The sequence below is a fragment of the Martes martes genome (assembly GCF_963455335.1).
Source record: "Martes martes genome assembly, chromosome: 3".
In the NCBI taxonomy this organism is placed as follows: domain Eukaryota; kingdom Metazoa; phylum Chordata; class Mammalia; order Carnivora; family Mustelidae; genus Martes; species Martes martes.
The window spans coordinates 122985636-123008490 of record NC_137890.1 but is presented as its reverse complement, the minus strand read 5'-3'; the positions used below and the strand labels follow the sequence as shown (position 1 = coordinate 123008490).

The 22855-nt window shown below is 43.2% G+C and overlaps 1 protein-coding gene across 1 annotated transcript in view; it reads right to left on the bottom strand.

Annotated features, from left to right (window-relative positions):
• Window positions 1-22855, bottom strand: part of TTN (titin) — a 272495-nt gene that overhangs the window by 28089 nt on the left and 221551 nt on the right. The window contains exons 302-310 of the mRNA XM_080798480.1: window positions 5745-22850; window positions 4643-4939; window positions 3953-4540; window positions 3558-3860; window positions 3144-3440; window positions 1479-1766; window positions 1063-1362; window positions 495-797; window positions 90-395 (exon numbers count right to left, since the gene is read on the bottom strand). Of these exons, the coding sequence (XP_080654606.1) occupies window positions 90-395; window positions 495-797; window positions 1063-1362; window positions 1479-1766; window positions 3144-3440; window positions 3558-3860; window positions 3953-4540; window positions 4643-4939; window positions 5745-22850 (19788 nt within the window). The remainder of the gene's footprint in view (window positions 1-89; window positions 396-494; window positions 798-1062; window positions 1363-1478; window positions 1767-3143; window positions 3441-3557; window positions 3861-3952; window positions 4541-4642; window positions 4940-5744; window positions 22851-22855) is intronic.

Here is a 22855-nt window from a genome sequence, read left to right as displayed (position 1 = left end):
ACATTTTGAATTTTAAATCAAGAAAATGAATGATTTCCTTTTTTCTCATTAAAAAAAAACCAAACACAATCATACGAGTAGGTACATACCAAGTATATCTTTAGCTTGCACAGGTTCAGTCATTTCTATAGGTTCTCCTTGTCCAGCACAGTTTACAGCAGACACCTGGAAGTAGTAGTTGACTCCAGGTGTCAGGTTCGATACCACATACTCTGTGGTTCTGACTTCTCCCTTGGTAGAGACAACAGTCCATTCCTCTTCCTCTCCTTGTCTCATCGCAACAACGTATCCAGTAACAGCACTGCCTCCATCATAGACAGGTTTACTCCAGCCAAGAGTGATGGAGGATTTGGTTGAATCTGCGATTCTTATCTTAGCTGGCGGGCCTGGAGAGTCTGGAATGACCAGAATTACATTCAGTGATTATGCGGTCATGTACAATTTAGGGACATGAAGGAGACATAGGTGAGGATGCTGCGTTGATGAGCACTTACCGATTGGATCGGCAGCTTTGTAGAAGTCAGATGGTTCAGAAAATGGACCCTGACCGGCAGCATTTACAGCACAAACTCGGTATTGGTAGTCACTGTTTTCCGTTAGTCCGGTCACTTTCTCTCTGGTGTCACGGATAGTCTCCTTTAAGACTTTAAACCATGCTAGACTCTTCTTGTCTCTTTTCTCAAGGAAATAGCCGCTTACTTCGCTGCCACCATCTGCAACTGGCCTGCTCCAGACAACAGTCATTGAATTCTTGGTGATCTTGGTTACCTCTGGTATGCCTGGAGGCCCAGGAGTAACTATTTAGAAAGGAAAAGGAAAAAATGAGTTTGAAGGATTGACATCACTGATAAATTCTACCTTTCAATCTTCAAATCCTATGCAAGAATATTAGTTTCACTGACTACCCTTTCCTTTGTGACAAAGATGACGGTGAGGGGAGATGTGAGACAAAAGAAAACATTCTAAGAAAATCATTCTGAGAAAACATACAAGCTAGCAGAGTAATTCATTTGAAAAATTTCAAACATTTGATTTCAGTTTGCTGATGAACTCATGTCTCACCAAAGGCATTCTTTGCTACCACGGGGTCAGATTCCAGTGGATCCCCAATTCCATATTTGTTTACGGCTCGAACCCGGAAGATGTATTCATTTCCTTTGATAATTTTGGTGGTGGTTATGATGCACTCTTCCAAATTTTCAGAGACCATAGACCACACTACACGGCTTGTCTCACGTTTTTCCACGATGTAGTGAGTGATTTTTGCACCACCATCATCCGCTGGAGGGCGCCAGAGAAGGGTTATTTTTTCAGCAGTGACCGTCTTAAATTCAATGGGACCACCTGGAGGTCCTGGTTTGTCTGTGAACGAAAGAATAAAACAATATGTCAGTCAGTACTTTTTAAAAATCTACTAATTTAAAATTGCTAAGTTCTAGGCAGCCAAAATATGACATTGGCCTATCAGCAGCACCTACCAAGGATCTGTACTCTGATGGTGGCTGAGGCTGAGCCCATGGCATTCCTTAATTTTAGCTCATAGCTTCCACTATTCAGGCGACTTGCATCTTTGATGAGTATAGACGCAAGGTCGGTGGTATTTTCGACACACACCAGTGCATTGGTTTGTAACTCTTTATCATCTTTATACCACTCAATTGTAGGCTCAGGTTTGCCAGAAATGCCAGCTCTGAGCTTCACAGATGTACCTGCTCTGTATTTGACAACCTCTGTATATTCTAGAGGCAAATCAATTACAGGTCCACCTGTAGGAAAAACAGATGAGAAATATTTAAAAGATCACAAGCGTGGAAAAAAAAATAATTGCAACATCAAAGTAAGGTCATTGGCTTTTACTAAGTAATATCTAAGTATATAATAGTTCTAATTTTATTTACTTATTATCTTAAACATTTAAATTTTAGAAGCCAGGCTTCCATCCAGATGGGGAAGAAAGGTTGTGAGGAAGCTCTGTCCTTCAGTGACACTGTAGTAATCACACAGGCACTTTAGTGCCTTTGAAATGTATTTTAAAGTATATTGGGTGTTTAATTTCAGGGACAGAATGGGATACGGTAGTGAGAACATCCTCGAAGAAGCTGCATCATACATTTTGTCTCATTCTAGGTTCTCCTTTCTTTTCCTCGGACTACCTCCTATTCTAGTTTTCCCTTCGCAGTTCACTGACATTCAACTTTGGGTTGTTCAAGTCTGACTCTTGAAGTCTGAATTCTTTACTCACAGAGCTCTATATTTCACTGGACAGATTTTCTGCCAGGCTGCTTAGAACTTTTGAGAAACAGAACTAAATTTGACTTGTTTCACAGTCTCACAACAGTGTCCACAAAGCCTGATTCATAAAGAGCAGCCCTGGGATTCTGAGCATGAGAACAGGAGGGGATACTTTTGCCCGGACACCAGAGAGACTCCTTGAACACGGGGAACTTTTAGACAAGGTGTCACAGGATACCTAACCCTCAAGAAAGTTTAATTTTGAAACTGCTGTGAAGTTGAATGTGTTCCTGGTTTTCCAGAATGGCCAAGTATGGTTTTTTTTTTTTTTTTTGGAATGATAGCAATGTAGAGAGAGTTCTGGAGTCTCTTTGAATTCCCACTCCACACTAATGAGCTTCTCTATGTTAGGGAAGTTACATAAGTGCTCTGAACTTCAGTTCCTGTTCTGTAGAATGGGCTAATGTTAGGGTTATTAAAATTAAGGGAGAGAATTCATGAAAAATGTCCAGTAAATTTTAGCTACTGCTAATACTATTATTGTCAAGGCCTCTGTTTAGTTTTTTACTTATTTAAGGGGAATATTTTCTGTGCATTCAACCATGGTTTTAATTATTGACTCTGATAGTTTAAAGTAGAAAAGGGAAAGTAGCAACTCATACAAAGAATTCTAACAGGTTGAATTTGGAAGGGACTTTAGATATCCTGTTGTCCAAATCTCACATTTTACAGTTAAGAGAGCAGGAGATACTAAGGAATTCTCCTGAGACTCCCAGCTGTTGTACATACTTTCTTCTAAAAATCTAATTAAGGTGCATAGTAAAAGATATTCTATAGATCAGGACTAGAAAAAGTATGGACAAACATTGAGTTAAATTGCTTTTGGGATTCAAAGTTCTAAAAATGCTTACCATAAGAATCAATGCACGTAATGGGGCCTACAACCTCGGATGGATTGCTGACTGAACCAACGGCATTCCTTGCAAAGACACGGAATTCATATTGGGAATTCTGCGTCAAGCCAGAGACAACGAATTGAGTCTCGATAACATTGGTGAAGCTGGCCTTGGTCCATCGGCCATCCGGGAGGTCTCGTCTCTCAACAATGTAGCCTGTAATCTTGCTTCCTCCATCAAAAGCTGGTTGTTGCCATGAGAGGCTGACAGAGTTCTTTGAAATATCGGTGATACGGACATTTCTTGGAGGCTCTGTGGTAAGAAGAGAAAGCAGGTCAGTGGAACTTGTGTCAACATTATTTTGCTTTGCAGAAATAAGATTTGCATTTTTAAGTAGTCCGAATCCTCCTCCCCATGAAAAATACATACCACAGGCATCAATGGCTAGGACTGGTTCAGAAGGATGGCTGGGTTTTCCAATACCAGCAGCATTTTCTGCATATACTCTGAATTCATAAATAAGTCCAGCACTGATTGTTGTGACTTTGAAATGAGTTGTGCGGATGACCAATTTGTTGGCTTTTTGCCATAAAATACTGTTTCTGTCTTTCATTTCCAGGTGATAGCCTATAACTGGACTGCCTCCATTGGACACTGGTTCATGCCAGCCCACGGTGATGCTTTCTCGAGTAACATTAGTGACCCATGGTGTAGATGGTGGTCCAGGTGTTGCTACAGAAGAGAGAAATCCCTTAGGTTAATACAGACACCTAAAATATTTATGTAAATAAAAACCTGGGATCTTTAAAAAGTTTGCAACTTACTGTATGGTAGTTTGACAACCACACACGCTGAATCTATGTGATCACTGATGCCGAAGCGGTTTTCTGCCTTGATGCGGAATTGGTATTCTTCTCCCGTGGTCAGCTTCATGATTTTAATCGTGGTCCTTGCAACTGTTGTAGACACTTCAGTCCATACTGCCGTACTTGTCTCTCTCTTGAGTACAATGTAATTAGTAACTTGACTTCCGCCATCATACTTTGGTGGCTCCCATTTGAGGGTCACGCTTTCTTCTGTTATATCGCTAATAACAACAGGGCCAGTTGGGGGACCAGGCCTGTCCAGTACAATGATGTTAATGAAAGCTTTGGTTGTTCCACTGGAGTTGGCAGCAGTGATCTCGTACCTTCCAGCATCGGTGGTAACGCTTTCTTTGAGATTGATGGTCAGGTTCTCAGCAGTAACTTCGGTATTAAATCTCATGGTTGCCTTTAGGGGGACACCATCTCTTGATAAGGTCACTTTGGGCAGTGGTTTTCCAGAAATTGGAATGTCAACTTTCAGGTTTGAACCAGCTCTCACATATACAGTATGACTTGGGAAATTCTTCATATCAATTTCGGGTGGTTCTGGAAAATAAGCATACAGTAGATGAAGGTGAAAAAGAGTCTCTAAAAATGAAATCAACACAAACCATCTGAAATTTTGCTTCTACATAAAATCAGACATACCTAGTTGTTCCTTAATAAGAACAGGAAGCAGAAGCTCTCTTGGGTCGCTCAGACCAGCTTGATTTTCAGCAGACACCCGGAAAAAGTATTCAGAATTCTCTCTCAGACCAGAAACAATGTGATGGGTTGACTTGACCACCGCACATCTAACCCAATTTTTCTGTCCCTTTTCTAGTGCTTCAACAACATAGTGTACAATCCTGCTTCCACCATCGTGTTCTGGCTTCAACCAGGTCAGGGAAACACTATCTCTGGATACACCTGTTACTCCAAGTTTTTCCGGTGGGCTTGGTTTTTCTAAGAAAGTAAAACATTAGGAAAAAGGGATTATTACATTTTTTCCCCATGTGTTCTTTCTGCATTCTCAAAAGAAAACTTTTAAATGAAGCCCACATTCTTCTGTTGATGTGAGTCTATCTTACTTTTTATATAACTAGTTTGGGTTCTGAGTCAAGCGAAGCTTCCCCAAGCTTTGTCATTACATGTCATAGTATGTGGTAGTATCCAAATTCAAATTCAGTGTCAAGTGACTACATTAAATGGTCAAATTTATCTCAAATTTATCATGGGTATAAAAGTGAAGAATAAGATGAGCAATCTTATAAGAAACTTCATCGTACAATTTCTGCATACACACACTATATATATGTGCAGTCAAATTCAGTTATATTTATTTATTTATTTATTTATTTTTAAAGATTTTATTTATTTATTTGAGAGAGAATATGAGAGAGTAGAAGGTCAGAGGGAGAAGCAGACCCCCCAAGGAGCTGGGAGCCCGATGCGGGACTCGATCCTGGAAGTCTGGGATCATGACCTGAGCTGGAAGGCAGTCGCTCAACCAACTGAGCCACCCAGGTGCCCAAATTCAGTTATATTTAAATTCAACATATATGATCTACTTCCAGCTTTGTAAATTTCCACATTTGTTTAAATCAATAAAGAACCTTCTCTATTAGAGATTTCATGTCATGCTATAGTATGAATTATTTGATGTGTGAAGCAAAAGCCTTTTAAATTAAGTGAGGCTCATTAGAATGATTCACAGTATTCTAAGAAAATTAATATGGATATATAGATTTTCTTTGTTCTTAAAACATACCTGTTATTTTTACTCCTTCCTTTGTTTCAGCTGGTACACCAACACCAAACTCGTTCTCTCCAGAGACTCGGAAGTAGTAAATCGCCCCTTCTTGTAAGTTGGTGATTTTGTAGGAGAGGTGGTTACAGTTGTTGGTCACAGAGACCCATGCTTTCTTACTGGCCTCACGTTTTTCTATGTGGTAATTCTTCACTGGTGCTCCGCCATCATTTTCAGGAACATCCCAGGATAACACTGCAGACTCTTTGGTTATATCATGTACAGTGATATTGGTTGGAGGACCAGGAGAATCTAAAACTTTGACAACTAAGGTCAGTGAAGCAGCATTCACAATATTCTGAATTGTTAACGTGTATTTTCCAGAATCATTTCTGTTGGCATTTTCGATTGTAAGGGACGTACGAGAGTCTGTGGAATCAATGTAAGCTCTAGCACGGAGGTCACTGTCCGGCTTACTCCACAGGACACTAGGTGCTGGTCTTCCCCGGAAAGGTACGGTCATGGTAAAGGAGGTGCCGGCCTTGACAATCAAGGTCTTCTTCATTTCACTGTCAAGATCAAATACAGGTTCTTCTTCTCTTTCTTTTGCTACCTGGGGATCAGTACTATCGCTGGGATCACTAGCACCGACCTTATTGACAGATCTTACTCTGAACACATACTCGGCTCCTGTTGTTAGTCCACCTACCGTATATTCTGTGCCTCTTAAGTTCTGAATGGCAGTCTCCCACTCAGTTTCATCAGATTTCTTGTATTCTACAGTGTATCCTGTTACTGGGGCCCCGCCATCAAACAAGGGCTTGACCCAGCTAATAGTTATGTTTGTCTTGCCTGAGTCCACAATTTTGGGTTTGGATGGAGGAGATGGCAAGAACACTGGATCTTCTGCCCGGATTAAGGGAGAGGTTTCACTTGGAAGGCTCAGGCCAGCAGCATTTTCTGCATAAACCCGGTACTCATATTCACATCCTTCCCGAAGTCCGGTAGATTTCACTCTCAGGTCATAAACTGGTTTTTTGTTTACACGCACCCATCGTAGGCTGTTTTTCTCTCGCCTTTCAATTATATATCCAGAGATTTCACTGCCTCCATCACTCTCCGGTCTCGACCAGCAAAGGGTCATGGACTCTTTGGTCACAGATGTAATTTCCAAAGATGTAGGCGGACTTGGAACAGTAAATGGATCTAGTGCCTTTACTGCCACACTCTCCAGGGACTCACCAACGCTATATTTATTAACACCCGTTACTCTAAAGATGTATTCGTTGCCTTTGAGTAACTTGGTTACTTTACAGGATGTTGTCCTTAATTCTCCTTCACATATTGTCCATGCGAGGCGGCTTGTTTCACGCTTTTCTACGATGTAATAGTCAATGTCTGCACCACCATTTTCTTGGGGTGGTCCCCAGGAAAGTGAGCATTTCTCAGCTGTGAGGCCATTTATTTCAAGCGGTCCTGCTGGTGGGCCAGGCTTATCAAGCACCTTGCAGTTAACTGCCATAGACCGAGTTCCTGCAACGTTCTTCAGTGTTAGTACGTACTGCCCAGTGTCTCGTCGGATACAGTCTTTCACTGTTAACGAAGTGTTATAGTCCGTCGAGACAATTTCTGTTCTTGCTCTTTCTTCAATTTCCACCCCATCCTTGGCCCAGGAGATCACTGGCAGAGGTCGCCCTGCGATGTCTGCATTTATCTTAAGGACCTCTCCAGCTTTGACAACAATCACATCTCGGAACTTGACATCCATCATAATTCTTGGAGCCTCAACGTCATCTTTAACTGTAATAGGCCCAGTGGATTCAGATGGTTCACTAACTGAGTCAGCTGCATTCCTTGCAAAAACCCGGAATTCATAACGCTGATCTTCAGTAAGTTCGGTGACTTCAAAGTATGTTTCTTGTACGTTAGTAAAATTGCACTTCAGCCACCGGCCATCTGGTAGTTCTCTACGTTCGATAATGTATCCTGTGATCTTAGCGCCACCATCATAATGTGGTTTAGACCATTTAAGTGACACTGATTTTCTGGTGATATTTGTGACTTCAGGTTGTCCAGGAGGGTCACAAGGGTCTCTTGCAGGGACTGGTTCACAAGACTTACTGCATTTACCAATTCCAGCAATGTTCTCAGCATATACACGATACTCATACATCAGTCCTTCATCAAGGCCCGAGACTTTCATTTGTGTATCAGCGATGAGGATTTTATTCGCTTTTGACCAAAGAATGCTGCTCCTTTCTTTATATTCAAGGTGATAGCCAATTACTCGACTTCCTCCATCATTAACAGGCACTTGCCAGCTTACAAGCATGGTAGATTTTGTGGCATGCACAACTTTAGGAGTACCAGGAGGACCTGGAGGGCTGAATGGATACTCTGCAACAACGGGTTTAGATTCACTGTAGGAGCTCTTGCCATAGCGGTTTTCTGCACAAACACGGAACTGATACTCACTTCCTGTTGTCAGACGAACTATTTTAATGGACGTTCTTGCAACTGCCTGTGAAACTACGTGCCATGTGGTAGAAGTGGTTTCTCTCTTTTCAACGATGTAATTGCTAATTTGGCAGCCACCGTCATATTCTGGAGGATTCCAGGAAATCATTATATTGTCACAACTAACCTCATCAACATGAACAGGTCCTGGAGGCCCTGGTTTGTCAAGAACAATTACAGTTATAGGAACTGTTATGGATCCAGCGCTGTTGGAAACACATAATTCATAAGTGCCAACATCTTCCCTGGAAGCTTCCTTGATAGACAGTGATGTTACAGTCTTTGAAGAAGAAATATTGACCCTTGTGGTTTCTTTAAGAATCTGACCGTCCTTTTTCCAGCTTACAGTAGCTTGAGGTCTCCCTTTAAATGGAACATCAATCTTAAGTTGGTCTCTAGCCTTTACATTGAAGGTATTGAAAGGAAGCTCGACGGAGGGCTTTATTTCAATATCCCTTGCGATTACTGGCACTCCGAGTTGTCTTGGATCACTTCTTCCTTTTTCATTGATGGCAGCTACCCTGAAGGTATACTCTTCTCCCGCAGTTAAGCCAGATATAGTTGCTTCTAGAGTCTTAACCTGTGTGCAAGTGCTCCATTTTTCACTCCCTTTAGTCTGCATTTCAACTACGTAGCCAGTAATTTTGCTGCCACCATCACTTTCTGGCTTCTCCCACTTAATTGTAGCTGTGTTACGGGTCACATCAACAAGAGTCACTCTTCCAGGGGGGAGGGGTGGTTCAGAAACTTTAACGGGTTCTGTGGTTTCAGCTGGCAAACCAATCCCATATTCATTGGAAGCTAAGACTCGGAAGTAGTAAGAACATCCTTCTTGTAGATTTTCAATTTTAAAAGAGTTCTTCGTGCAGTTGTTTGTAACAGTAGCATACGCTTTTCTTGTAGTTTCTCGTTTCTCAACAATGTAGTTCGTAATCTTAGCTCCACCATCAATAAGTGGTGGCTCCCAAGACAGTGTCACCGAGTCTTTCTTTACTTCTCTTACATTCAAATTCACAGGGGCGCTTGGCGAGTCAAGAACTCTGACGTTAACAAAGGCTGTTTTGGAACCACTGTTATTTTCAAGTGTCAGATTATATCGACCACTATCAAATCTGGTAACATTATCAATTACCAACATTGTGTAGGAGCTGGTCACCTCGATCTGGGCCCTCTCTGTGAGAGTGCCTTCAGCCTTTTCCCATTTAACTTCAGGTTCTGGTCGACCTTTGATTGTGACAAATAAGCGTAAAGTAGCACTTGCCCGCAGAACGACCACCTTTCTGAGATCAGCATCAAGTTCTATTTCTGGTGGCTCCAGCCTCTCTTTAGCAACAACTGAGCCAGGTATGGTTGCAGGTTCACCTACACCTTCAGAATTGATGGCACAAATGCGGAAGTTATACTCAGTATTTTCTTTAAGCTTGGTCACTATGAACTGCTTTCCTTGTAATCCTGTCGGTGGAGTGCAGGTTGTCCATTCGTCAGCAGAGGCTTCTTTGACCTCCACCACATAGCCCTTAACAGGTGCACCACCATCATAAATCGGCTTATTCCATGCCAGGGAGACAGAAGATCTGGAAGTATCTGTCACCTTTGGATTACTTGGTGGACCTGGTGGATACAAGGCATCACATGCACGATAGAAAACCGATGGCTCGCTAGGTTCACCCACACCAGCTGCATTTTCGGCAGCGACTCTGAACTCATAGGAATGACCTTCGGTAAGGCCAGTTACTCTGAATCGGAGATCTGTTAGAGTTTTCTTGTTGCACTTGGTCCATCTAATGCCTTCCTTATCTCGTTTTTCAAGAATGTAGCCCTCAATTTCGGCACCTCCATCATCCACTGGGCGTGTCCATGTTACTACCATAGAATCTTTGGTGATTGCTGAGGCTTCAGGCGGTGAAGGAGGACCTGGTGGCTTATACGGATTACAGGCTATAACAGGCTCAGATTCCAAGGGCTCTCCAATTCCGTATTTATTCACAGCCATGACACGGAAAATGTACTCATTACCAGGAAGAAGTTTAGTGACTTTGTAGTTAAGGGCCTGTACCTCCGTTGACACCTGGGTCCAGGAGAGTCTGCTTGTTTCTCTCTTTTCGATGATGTAATGTGAAATACTAGCGCCACCGTCCTGTAAAGGTGGGTTCCATGCCAGGTAACATTTCTCAGCAGTAACCCCAGAAACCTTCAGAGGACCTTCAGGGGGCCCTGGCCTGTCGAGTACCTTTACAGTGATTGGTATGGACTTTGTACCACCGACATTGCTGAGTTTCAGGATATACTGTCCTCCATCAGTCCGTACACAGTCTTTGACAACAAGAGTGGTTTTCTGAATAGTAGATTTAATTTCCATCCTAGCAGTTGTTTCTTCAAGCTCTTTGCCATCTTTTGACCAAACAATATCAGGTATTGGCTTGCCGCGGATATCAGCTTCCAGGACAAAAGTCTCTCCTGCACGAACGACGATTACATCTTTGTATTTTGGATCCAGTGAGGCATTTGGTGCATCAATTTCATCTCTGGCAGTAATAGCACCGGTGCTTTCAGATGGTTCACTAAGGTTGCCAGCTGCATTTCTTGCAATTACTCTAAATTCATATCTTTGGTCTTCTACAAGTCCACTCACTGTAAATTCAGTTTCTAACACATTGGTAAAGCTGGCTTTCATCCAGCGGCCATCAGGTAGATCTTTCTTTTCTACAATATAACCTGTTATCTTGCTACCACCATCATAGGCAGGTTTTTTCCATTTCAGTGTAACGTTGTTTCTTGTAATAACAATAGCTTCAGGGCGACCAGGTGGGTCACATGGATCACGAGCAACAAAGCATTCTGAGACTTTGCTAGGCTTGCCAATGCCAACAATATTTTCAGCAGAAACTTTGAACTCATACTCAAGGCCTTCATCAAGCCCAGTCGTTTTGAATTTGGTGTCTTGAATGGGAGTCTTATTTAATTTGACCCATAAAATGCTGTTCTTTTCTTTCTGTTCAAGATGGTAGCCAATAACTTTGCTTCCTCCATCATGAACTGGCTCGTGCCACTGCACAATCATCTGATCTTTTGAAATAGATGTCACAAAAGGAGTTCCAGGTGGCCCAGGTTCTTTAAATGGATATTGTACAATAATTGGTTTAGAATCCAGAGGGGCGCTCTTTCCATACCTGTTTTCTGCAAAAATTCTAAACTGGTACTCAGTGCCTGTTTTCAGTTTGGTTATTTTAATTGTTGTTCTTGCAACTGTTGCTGATACCATCTGCCAAGTGGTGGTAGTTGTATCTCGCTTCTCTACAATGTAGTTGCTTATCTGGCAGCCGCCAGTGTAGGCTGGAGGTTCCCAAGAGATGACCACAAAGTCTGCACTAACTTCGTCAAACCGAACTGGTCCAACTGGAGGTCCGGGCTTTTCCAAAACAATGATGCTGAGATTTTCTGTTGCCGTACCTGCGCTATTTGTTGCTGTTATAGTGTATTTTCCAAAGTCATCTTTGTTACTTTCTTTAATGTGCAGCATCGTTGAAGTGGCTGTTTCTTCAACATTTACTCTCGTTGTCTGTTTAAGAGGCTCACCGTCTTTGACCCACGAAATGTTAGGTCTTGGTCGTCCGATAACTGGAATTTCAATTTTAAGATCTTCTCCAGCTTGGACAGTATATGTGTTAAACGGTAACTTAAAACTAGGCTGTATGGTCAAATCTTTGGCTATGACAGGAACACCAAGCACTCTTGGATCACTTTTTCCTTTCTCATTGTAAGCCTTGACACGGAACTGATATTCTTGTCCAGAACTCAAACCAGTAATCACGGCATTACAGACTTTGGATTCGGCCACAACACTCCATTTTTCTGTTCCTTTGGGCTGCATTTCAACAACATAACCCAAGACTCTGCTGCCACCATCATGTTCAGGTTTCTCCCACATCAGCGACGCACTGGTCTGGGACACATCTGTGAGTGTCACTTTTCCTGGTGGGGAAGGAGGTTCAGCGGCTTTTACAGCATCAACGGTTTCCACTGGAACACCAACTCCAAATTCATTTTCAGCCATAACTCTAAAGTAATAAATGGCTCCTTCTGTAAGATTCTCAACTTTAAAGCTTGTTTTGTTGCATTTACTACTCACGTTAGCATATGCTTTTCTGGTTGACTCACGTTTGTCAATAACATAGTTCTTCACCTTTGAACCACCATCAATGATGGGTGGCTCCCATGTCAGCAGGACAGAATCTTTTCTCACTTCTTTGACGGCCAGATTCTGTGGTGGCCCTGGGGTGTCAAGAACTTTCACAGTTACAAAAGCAGATTTAGATCCGCTGCTGTTTTCCAGCTTGAGAATGTATTTTCCAGCATCATTTCTATCACAGTTATCTATCGATAGCTGGGTATAGTTTACTCCCTTTTCAATTTGGACCTTATCTGTGAATTCACCTTCCTCTCGAGACCAAGTGATCTCAGGTGTTGGGCGACCTTTGAATGGAATGTGAATTCTGGCAGATCCACCAGCCCTTACAACTATTCCTTTCCTTAATTCAGAGTCAAGGTCAAGTTCGGGTGCTTCAAGTTTATCTTCTGGTTTCACAGTACCGGGAACTGATGTAGCCTCACCTACGCCAACTTTATTGAGGGCAGAGACTCGTATTTTATACTCTTGGTGCTCAACAAGTTTTGAGATTTCAAATCGCGTGGCTTTCAGGCCAGTCTGTGGAGTAACTATTTGCCATTCTTCTTCATCTGCTTTACAGATTTCTACTACATATCCTACGATCTCACTGCCACCATCATAGATGGGCTTACCCCAGGCAAGTGTAATTGAATTTTTAGTGGTGTCTACAATGTGTGCGTTGGTGGGTGGGCCAGGTTTGAACACAGGATCACAAGCCTTATAGTAAACTGTAGCTGGACTTGGTTCCCCAACTCCAGCAGCATTTTCTGCAGAGACTCTGAATTCGTACTCATGATCTTCTGTTAATCCTGTTACTCTTAGACGCAAATCTGTAATGCGGCGTTTATTACATTTTATCCACCTTATGCCACTTCTGTCTCTTTTCTCTACAATGTAACCGATAATCTCACTTCCACCGTCACTATCTGGACGGTTCCAACAGACAGTCATGGAGTCCTTGGCAATGTTGGTGACTTCCAAGCTTTTTGGTGGTCCCGGAAGCACAAACGGATTTTTCATTAGTACTGGTGCAGATTCCAAAGGCTCTCCAACACCGTATTTGTTGACAGCCATTATGCGGAAAATATATTCATTCCCTTCTAAGAGTTTGGTAACTTTCAGAGAATTGGTCACAACTTCTGAAGCAACAACAGTCCAGGCAAGTCGACTCGTTTCTCTCTTTTCAACAACATAATGAGAAATATCACTGCCACCATCTTGAAGTGGCGGAGACCATGTTAAAGTGCATTTTTCAGCAGTGACTCCAGTAACCTGGACTGGCCCTTCTGGAGGTCCTGGTCTATCCAACACTTTTACATTTACTGGGAATGACTTGGAACCTGCAACATTGGAAGCTCTTAAAATATACTGTCCACCATCAATCCTAATGGCATCCTTTACAATAAGTAAAGCCTTGAAATCTGTGTTCTTTATTTCACATCTGGCAGACTCTTCAATTTCCTTATCTCCTCGTAACCACTCGATGGTCGGTAGGGGCTTTCCGTGGACATCAGCCTCAAGCCTGAATGTTTCTCCAGCATTCACCACAATTGTGTCTCTGAATTTCGGATCCATTGAAATTCTGGGAAGTTCAACCTCATCCCTGGCAGTTATTGGTCCGGTACTGTCGGAGGGTTTACTTATTGCACCAGCCGCATTCTTTGCAATGACTCTGAACTCGTATCTTTGGTCTTCAGTAAGACCGGATACGGTAAACTGAGTTTCAATGACATTTGTAAAGCTGGCTTTCATCCAGCGACCCTCAGGCAAATCACGTTTCTCTACAATGTAACCTGTAATCATACTTCCACCATCATAAACAGGTTTGGTCCACTGTAAAGTGATCTCATTTCTTTTAACCATTATTGCTTCTGGCGTTCCTGGTGGGTCACATGGATCTCTGGCTACATAGCATTCGGAATTCTTGCTTGCTTTGCCTACACCAACAATATTTTCAGCATAAACTCTGAATTCATATTCAATGCCCTCTTCTAGATTGACTGCTTTAAACTGAGTGTCATGAATAATAGTTTTGTTGACTTTTGTCCACAAAATACTATTTCTTTCCTTTTTCTCGAGGTGGTAACCTATAACTGGGCTTCCACCGTTATTGATTGGTTCATGCCACTGAACAACCATGGAGTCTTTGGAAATGGCTGTGACAAATGGGGTGCCTGGAGGGCCTGGTTCTTTGTAGGGATATTGAGCTACAATTGGATCAGACTCCAAGGCAAAGCTTTGTCCATATCTGTTTTCAGCAAATATTCTGAATTGGTATTCTGTACCAGTTTTCAGTTTGGTCACTTTCAGTGTGGTTCTGGCAACAGTAGCAGAAACAGTATCCCATACTGTGGTGGTTGTGTCTCTTTTCTGAACAATGTAGTTGGTGATCTGGCAGCCCCCTGTATATAATGGGGGATTCCAAGATAATGTAATACTTTCAGCACTGACTTCATCAAATTTAACAGGTCCTTTTGGAGGATCAGGTTTATCTAGAGTTATAATTTCAATGGATGCCGTTTTCTGACCTACAACGTTAGCCACTGTGATTCCATAATGTCCACCATCATCCTTATGAGTTTCTTTAATGCTGAGTACAGTGAGGTCAAGTGAATCGGTAACATTGACTCTTGTGGTCTGCTTCAATGGAAGACCATCTTTAGTCCAGGTAATGGTTGGCTTAGGACGTCCAGAAATTGGCACTTCTATTTTCAAATCTTGGCCGACCTGTACACTGTAATTGTTGAATGCAGGTCTTACATCTGGCTCAATGACCAGATCTTTGGCAACTATTGGAACTGCAAGCGACCTAGGATCACTTCTTCCCTTTTCATTTACAGCAACAACTCTAAAGAGATACTCTTCTCCCTGAGTTAGGTTAGTAATTACTGCTTCAAGGGACTTGACTCGAGCACACTCTGACCATTTCTCGCTGTGTTTAGCTTGCATTTCCACAATATACTGAATGATTTTACTGCCACCGTCATGTTCCGGCTTTGTCCAACTCAAGGAGACACTGTTTCTGGTGACATCATCCACAGTTATTTTTCCTGGAGGTTGTGGGACTTCTGCAACCTTAATAGGATCAGCAGTGTGGGCAGGAAGGCCGATACCGTACTCATTCTCAGCTGTGACTCTAAAGTAATAACTGCTGCCTTCTTGGAGTTGATCAATCTTCCAAGAATTCTTATGGCAGTTTGTTACCACCGCAGCATATGATTTTCTTGTGGCCTCACGTTTCTCAACAATGTAATTTTTTATTTTGGATCCCCCATCCAACAGAGGAGGTTCCCATGTAATTGATACCGAGTCTTTAGTGATTTCTGTGACTTTCAGGTTAACAGGCGGACTTGGTGTGTCCAGGACTCTCACGGTAACAAAGGCAGACTTGGTTCCACTGCTGTTTTCTAACGTGAGAGTATATTTTCCACTATCGTATCGGTTGACATTGTCAAGAACAAGAGAGGTGAAACTGCTAGTGACATCAATTATAGCTGCATCTCGGATTTCACCATCCATCTTCCCCCATTTCACTTCTGGTGTAGGACGACCTTTAATAGGAACAAAGAGCCTTAAGGAGCCACCAGCCCTTATATTTATAATTTTCCTCAGTTCTAGGTCAAGTTCAATGTCTGGTGCTTCTAATTTTTCTTCAACTACAACAGGTCCAGGGACATCAGCATGTTCTCCAACTCCAGCTTTATTAACAGCACAGATACGGAAATTGTATTCATGCTTTTCCAACAGCTTTTCTACTTCTATATTTGTTTTATTGATTCCAGTTGGTGGAGTGCACATGGTCCATTCACCAACACTCACGTCACATTTTTCAACAATGTAGCCTTGGATTTCACAGCCACCATCATATATTGGTTTGCTCCAAGAAAGGAAGACAGAAGATCTGGTAATATCTGTGACTTTGGGGTTGTTTGGAGGTCCCGGTTTATAAATAGGATCACAAGCCTTTTGGTAAGCAGAAGGTGGGCTTGGTTCACTAAGTCCAGCAGCATTCTCGGCTGAGACTCTGAATTCGTAATTGTGGTTTTCTAGGAGTCCAGTTACTCTCAAGCGCAGTTCCCCAATTAGGCGCTTGTGGCATCTTGTCCATCTAATGCCCTCCTTATCCCGTTTTTCAAGAACATATCCAAGAATTTCACTGCCACCATCAGATGCTGGTCTTTCCCATACAACGATCATTGAGTCCTTGGTCACTGTTGTGATTTCTGGAGCCTTTGGTGCATCTGGCACTACGAATGGATTCTTGGCAATCACTGGCTCAGATTCAAGAGGTTCACCAACACCATATTTGTTGACAGCCATTATACGGAAAATATATTCATTGCCTTCAAGAAGCTTAGTAACCTTGCAGCTGAGAGTTTGCACATTGGCATCAACCAGAGTCCAAACTAAGCGGCTGGTTTCTCTCCTCTCCACAATATAATTTATGATGTCACTCCCACCATCCTGTAGTGGGGGTTTCCAAGCTAGTGTGCATTTTTCTGCTGTCACTCCTGATATGAGAACAGGTCCCTCCGGTGGCCCTGGTCTATCAAGAACTTTGACATTCACAGTAACCGATCTCTCCCCTGCAACATTTTGGGCCTTTAGTATGTAATTTCCACTGTCGGTGCGTGCTGCATCCTTTACACTGAGACTGGTGGCAAAGTCAGTGCTCTTTATTTCTAATCGAGCTGTATTTGAAAGCTCCTGGTCACTTTTTACCCACTGAATGGTCGGTATTGGTTTGCCATGAACATCTGCATCAATCTTGAACGACTCACCAGCATGAACCACAATTGTGTCTTTGTATTTTGGATCCATACTTATTCGTGGTGGCTCTACCTCGTCTCTTGCTGTTATTGCTCCTGTGCTTTCTGAAGGCTCACTAAACACTCCTGCAGCATTTCGAGCTATAACCCGGAACTCATATCTATGATCTTCAACTAGGCCAGTTACTTCAAACTGAGTGTCAATGACATTCGTAAAACTGGCTTTCATCCAGCGGCCCTCAGGCAGTTCTTTCTTCTCTACAATGTAGCCAGTGATCTTGCTTCCACCATCGTAAGTGGGTTTCTTCCACTGGAGAGTCACAGAATTTCGTGTGACAATAATCGCCTCTGGCCGCCCTGGTGGATCACAGGGGTCACGAGCCATGTAGCATTCTGACACCTTACTTGGCTTGCCGATGCCCACGATGTTCTCTGCAGAGACTCTAAACTCATATTCAATGCCTTCGTCGAGGCCAGTCGTTTTAAACTTGGTTTGAGGGATGGGTGTTTTATTCAACTTCACCCAGAGGATACTATTTCTTTCCTTGCGTTCCAGGTGATAGCCAATGACTTTGCTACCTCCATCACTAACTGGTTCATTCCAATGTACTTCCATGCTGTCCTTGGAGGAGAGCGTTACAAATGGTGTGCCAGGAGGACCAGGGACTTTGAAAGGATACTGGGCTATAATAGGCTCTGAATTGAGGTAGGTGCTCTTTCCATATCTGTTTTCAGCTGCAATCCTAAACTGATATTCACATCCAGTCTTTAATCTGCAAGCCTTTATTGTTGTCCTTGCAACAGTTGCTGACACAATCTGCCAGGTGGTTGTGGAAGTGTCCCGTTTTTCTACAATGTAATTATTGATAGAACTCCCACCATCGTACTTAGGTGGGCCCCAGGAAAGAGTAATACTATCAGATGTCACTTCCTCCATTTTAACTGGTCCAGTTGGCGGCCCTGGTTTGTCAAGAACAATAATGTTAAGGGTTTCAGTCGCTTCACCAGCCGAGTTAGTCAGTTTAACTGTGTAATGTCCAACATCTTCTCGGCAGGCTTCCTTTATTGTCAGTAGTGAATTATTTTCTGTGCTCTCCGCATTTACTCTAGTTGTCTGCTTCAGTGGTACATCATCTTTATGCCAGGTGACAGCAGGTGTAGGACGCCCAATGAATGGAACGTCAACTTTTAGGTCTTCGCCTGCCAGTACAGTGAAAGTATTGAACAAGAGTTTGAAGGCTGGTGGAATGACAAGATCTTTGGCAATTACTGGCACACTCAGTTGTCTAGGATCGCTGATGCCCTTTTCATTCTGAGCCGAAACACGGAAAGAGTATTCTTCACCCTGAATTAATCCGGTTATAGTGGCTTCAGTGACTTTGACTGTGGCACACGTGGCCCATTTGTCACTACCCTTGCTCTGCATCTCAACAATGTAGCCTAGAATTCGGCTGCCTCCATCATGCTCCGGTTTTTCCCAAGAGAGTGACACGCTGTTTCTGGTGACATCCACCAAAGTTATTTTTCCTGGAGGAAGGGGTCGTTCTGATGCTTTCACAGACTCTGCAGTTTCGGCAGGCAGCCCGATGCCGTATTCATTTTCAGCAAGAACCCTGAAATAGTAACTACACCCTTCTTGAAGCTGGTCTACCTTCCAGGACGTCTTGTGGCAATTTGTTGCAACCGTTGAATATGCTTTTCTTGTTGATTCCCTCTTTTCAACAATATAGTTCTTTATTTTTGAACCTCCATCAAGGAGAGGAGGCTCCCATGTCAGTGTGACCGATGACTTAGTGACCTCCTTTACCTTGAGATCCTGTGGAGGGCCTGGTGTATCTAGTACTCTAACATTGACAAATGCAGACTTGCTGCCTGAGCTGTTTTCTACAGTTAGTATGTATTTGCCACTGTCGAATCTGTTTACATTTCCAACAATGAGCAGGGTGTAAGAGCTTGTGGATTCAATGCTAGCTTTATCTAAGGATTCTCCATGTTCCCGGGTCCACTTCACCTCAGGTGCAGGCCTTCCTTTGATCGGAACAAAAAGTCGCAGGGTGCAACAAGCTCTTATGGTAACAACTTTGCGCAGGTCAGCATCCAGTTCAATCTCTGGAGGCAGCATCCTTTCTTCAGCCTTTGGAGTTCCAGGAACAAGTGCGGGTTCTCCCATTCCTTCAGAATTCACGGCATAGATGCGGATTTTATATTCCTGATTCTCTATGAGGTTGGTGATGGTGTAAGAGGTTGCCTTGAGCCCAGCGGGTGGAGTGACAATCTGCCATTCATCTTCCTCTGGCAGGGCAATCTCAACAATGTACCCAGTGATTTCTGAACCGCCATCGTAGATAGGTTTATTCCAAGCAATGGAGATGGATGATCTGCTCGTATCTAGAACACGTGGGTTACCTGGTGGGCCGGGCTTAAACACAGCATCACAAGCTTTATAAAACGGACTGGTAGGACTTGGTGCGCTAATTCCAGCAGCATTTTCAGCCATAATCCTGAACTCATATTCATGTCCTTCTGTCAGTCCAGATACTTTATATCTTAAATCAGTAAGAGTTTTCTTGTTGCATTTCACCCAGCGCTGCCCAGCTTTATCACGCCGTTCTACGATATAATTGATGATTTCACTTCCACCATCAGAGTCAGGATGTCCCCAGCAGACAACCATTGAATCTTTAGTAATAGCTGTAACTTCAGGGTTTTTGGGTGGATCAGGGGGTCCATAAGGATTAACTGCTACCATAGGCTCTGATTCCAGTGGCTCTCCAACTCCATATTTATTTACAGCCATGACGCGGAATATGTATTCATTGCCTTTCAAAAGTTTAGTGACCTTTAGTTTTGTCACTTGGACTTCTGAGGCTACATTTGTCCATGCCAATCTGCTGGTTTCACGTTTCTGAACTATATAGTGATCAATTTTGGCACCTCCGTCATCCAGTGGAGGCAGCCATGACAATACACATTTTTCTGCTGTCACTTCAGAGACAGCTAAAGGTCCTTCAGGTGGGCCTGGTCTATCAAGAACTTTGACATTGAAAATGTGTTTAGCAAACCCACCAGGATTCGTTGCTGTAAGGATATAGGCACCACTGTCCCTCCTTGATGAATCCTTGTTTATCAGGTAAGTAGAGAAATCTGCAATTCTTATTTCTAACTTTGCTGTGCCTTCAAGCTCCTTTCCGTCTTTGGTCCATTCCATTGTTGGTGGTGGGCGGCCTGAAACATCAGCTTCTAGCTTGAATGCTTCGCCTGCTTTTAATATTACCGTGTCTTTAAATTTAACATCCACCATTATCCTTGGTGCTTCAATGTCATCCCTGCACGTGATGGCATCTGATGGCTCAGATGGTGGACTAATAGCACCAGCAGCATTTTTGGCAATCACTCGGAATTCATAGGCAGCGTCTTCTGTTAGGCCACTGACTGTAAATTCATTCTCCAGAATGTTGCTGAAGTTGGCCTTCAGCCACCGTCCATTGGGAAGGTCTCTCTTTTCAACTATGTAACTGGTAATTTTAAAGCCTCCAGTGTATTCAGGCTTAGCCCATTTAAGTGTCACTGTGTGTCTAGTAATGTTTAGAGGAACTGGTTTCCCAGGTGGGTCTATGGGATCTAAAGCAAGCATGGGTTCAGATGGCTTGCTTGGCTTGCTTTTGCCGGCCATGTTTTCTGCAATCACTCGGAATTCATAAGCAATACCATCTGTAAGTCCGCTTGATTTGAAAATGTTGCCTGGTACTAATGCTTTGCTCACAGTCTGCCAGAGAATACCATTTCGTTCTTTTCTTTCAACGTGGTATCCTAAAATGGGGCTTCCGCCATCAGAAAGAGGCTCATTCCAGCTAATTGTCATTGAATCCTTGGTAACTGCAGTCACCTGAGGGGTCCCAGGAGGCCCAGGAACCTTAAATGGATAGTTGGCAACTACAGATGCGGATGTGATGCCCGGTCCAACTCCATATCTATTTTGAGCTTTTACCCGGAATTGATACTCTACTCCAGTAGTAAGGCGAGTGGCTTTATAGGTCGTGCGAATGACAGTGGTTGCTAACTCAACCCACGTAGTACTGTCAGTCTGTCGCATTTCTACTACATAGTTGCTTATCGGTACACCTCCATCGTTCTCGGGTGGGTCCCAAGAGAAGGTTACAAAATCAGATGAAACTTCATCAAATTTGATTGGTCCAGTAGGAGGCCCTGGGATGTCATGGACTTGAATGGTGATGACATCACCAACCTCTCCTACAATGTTCCTTGCCGTTAATGGATAGGGTCCGCTATCACTTCTTACACACTCGTTGATATTTAAGATGGTTGAAGTGGCTGTATTTTCAAAATTAACTCTCTGTGTCTGTTTAAGAATCTGGTCTCCTTTTTTCCACGTAACGGTGGGCTTTGGCCGACCAAGCACTGGAATTTCCACTTTGATGTTCTCACCGGCTCTGGCGATGACTAATTTCTGATAAATGCCACGAAGATCCAACTCGGGAAGCGCTGTCTGCTCCTTGACAATGACGGGTCTGCTTTCTCTGGGGGCGCTTCTTCCCGCACTGTTCACCGCCATCACTTGGAATGTGTATTCTTCCCCTTCGGTTAGATTCTTCACCACGCATTCTAACCCCTTCACGGTGGTGATGTGGGTCCACTGGTCAGAGCCTTTTCTTTGGGCTTCGATCACATAGCCAGTGATCTTACTGCCACCATCGTGCTTTGGTTTAGGCCACGCCAGGCTGACTGTGCTCTTAGTTATGTCCATGATGTTCAGACTGTCTGGTGGTGATGGTGCTTCAGAGGCTTTCACAGGTTCTGTTGTTTCTGCTGGCTCACCGATTCCGTATTCGTTTTCCGCCATCACTCTGAAGAAGTATTCGCATCCTTCTGACAAACCAGTAACTTTATATGTGCATTTATGGCACTTGGTGGTAACGGTGGAGTAAGACTTCCGTGTTGCTTCTCGTTTCTCCACAATGTAGTTTGTTATACGGGAACCCCCATCTATCAGAGGGAGGTCCCAGTGGAGGGTGACACTGTCCTTTGTGATGTCCGTAGGCCTCAGGTTAAGGACAGGTCCTGGGGTATCCAAGACTCTGACGTTAACAAAGCCACTTTTCTTCCCAGCAAGGTTTTCAATGGTCATGACAAATTTACCAGTGTCGTATCTGTTACATTCCGGTATGATCAGAAGAGTAAAGGACTCCGTGTTTTCAATGTTAGCTCGGTTTTTAAGGTTGATGTCATCTTTGGTCCATGTCACTTCAGGAGCAGGGCGACCTTTAATTGGCACGAATATTCTAATACTGAGTCCCGCTCTAACAACAAGTGTTCTTCGAAGCTCAGCATCTAGTTCAAAATCAGGAGCCATCTCCCGTTCTACAATTTCAACATCTGGAATCATTGCTGGCTCCCCGATACCTGCATCGTTGATGGCTCTGATTCTAAAATTGTATTTTTCTTTAGTCTGAAGATCAGGGACAACAAACTGAGTGATTCGGAGACCAGTTCCTATTGTATCTTTTATCCAGGCCTCATCTCCTACTTTTTGATGCTCTACGATATAGCCAGTGATTTCAAGTCCTCCATCATAGTGAGGCTTTCCCCATGCTAAAGAAGCAGATTTTTTGGTAGTATCAGTGACACGTGCATTTGAAGGTGGGCCTGGGGGATCTGAA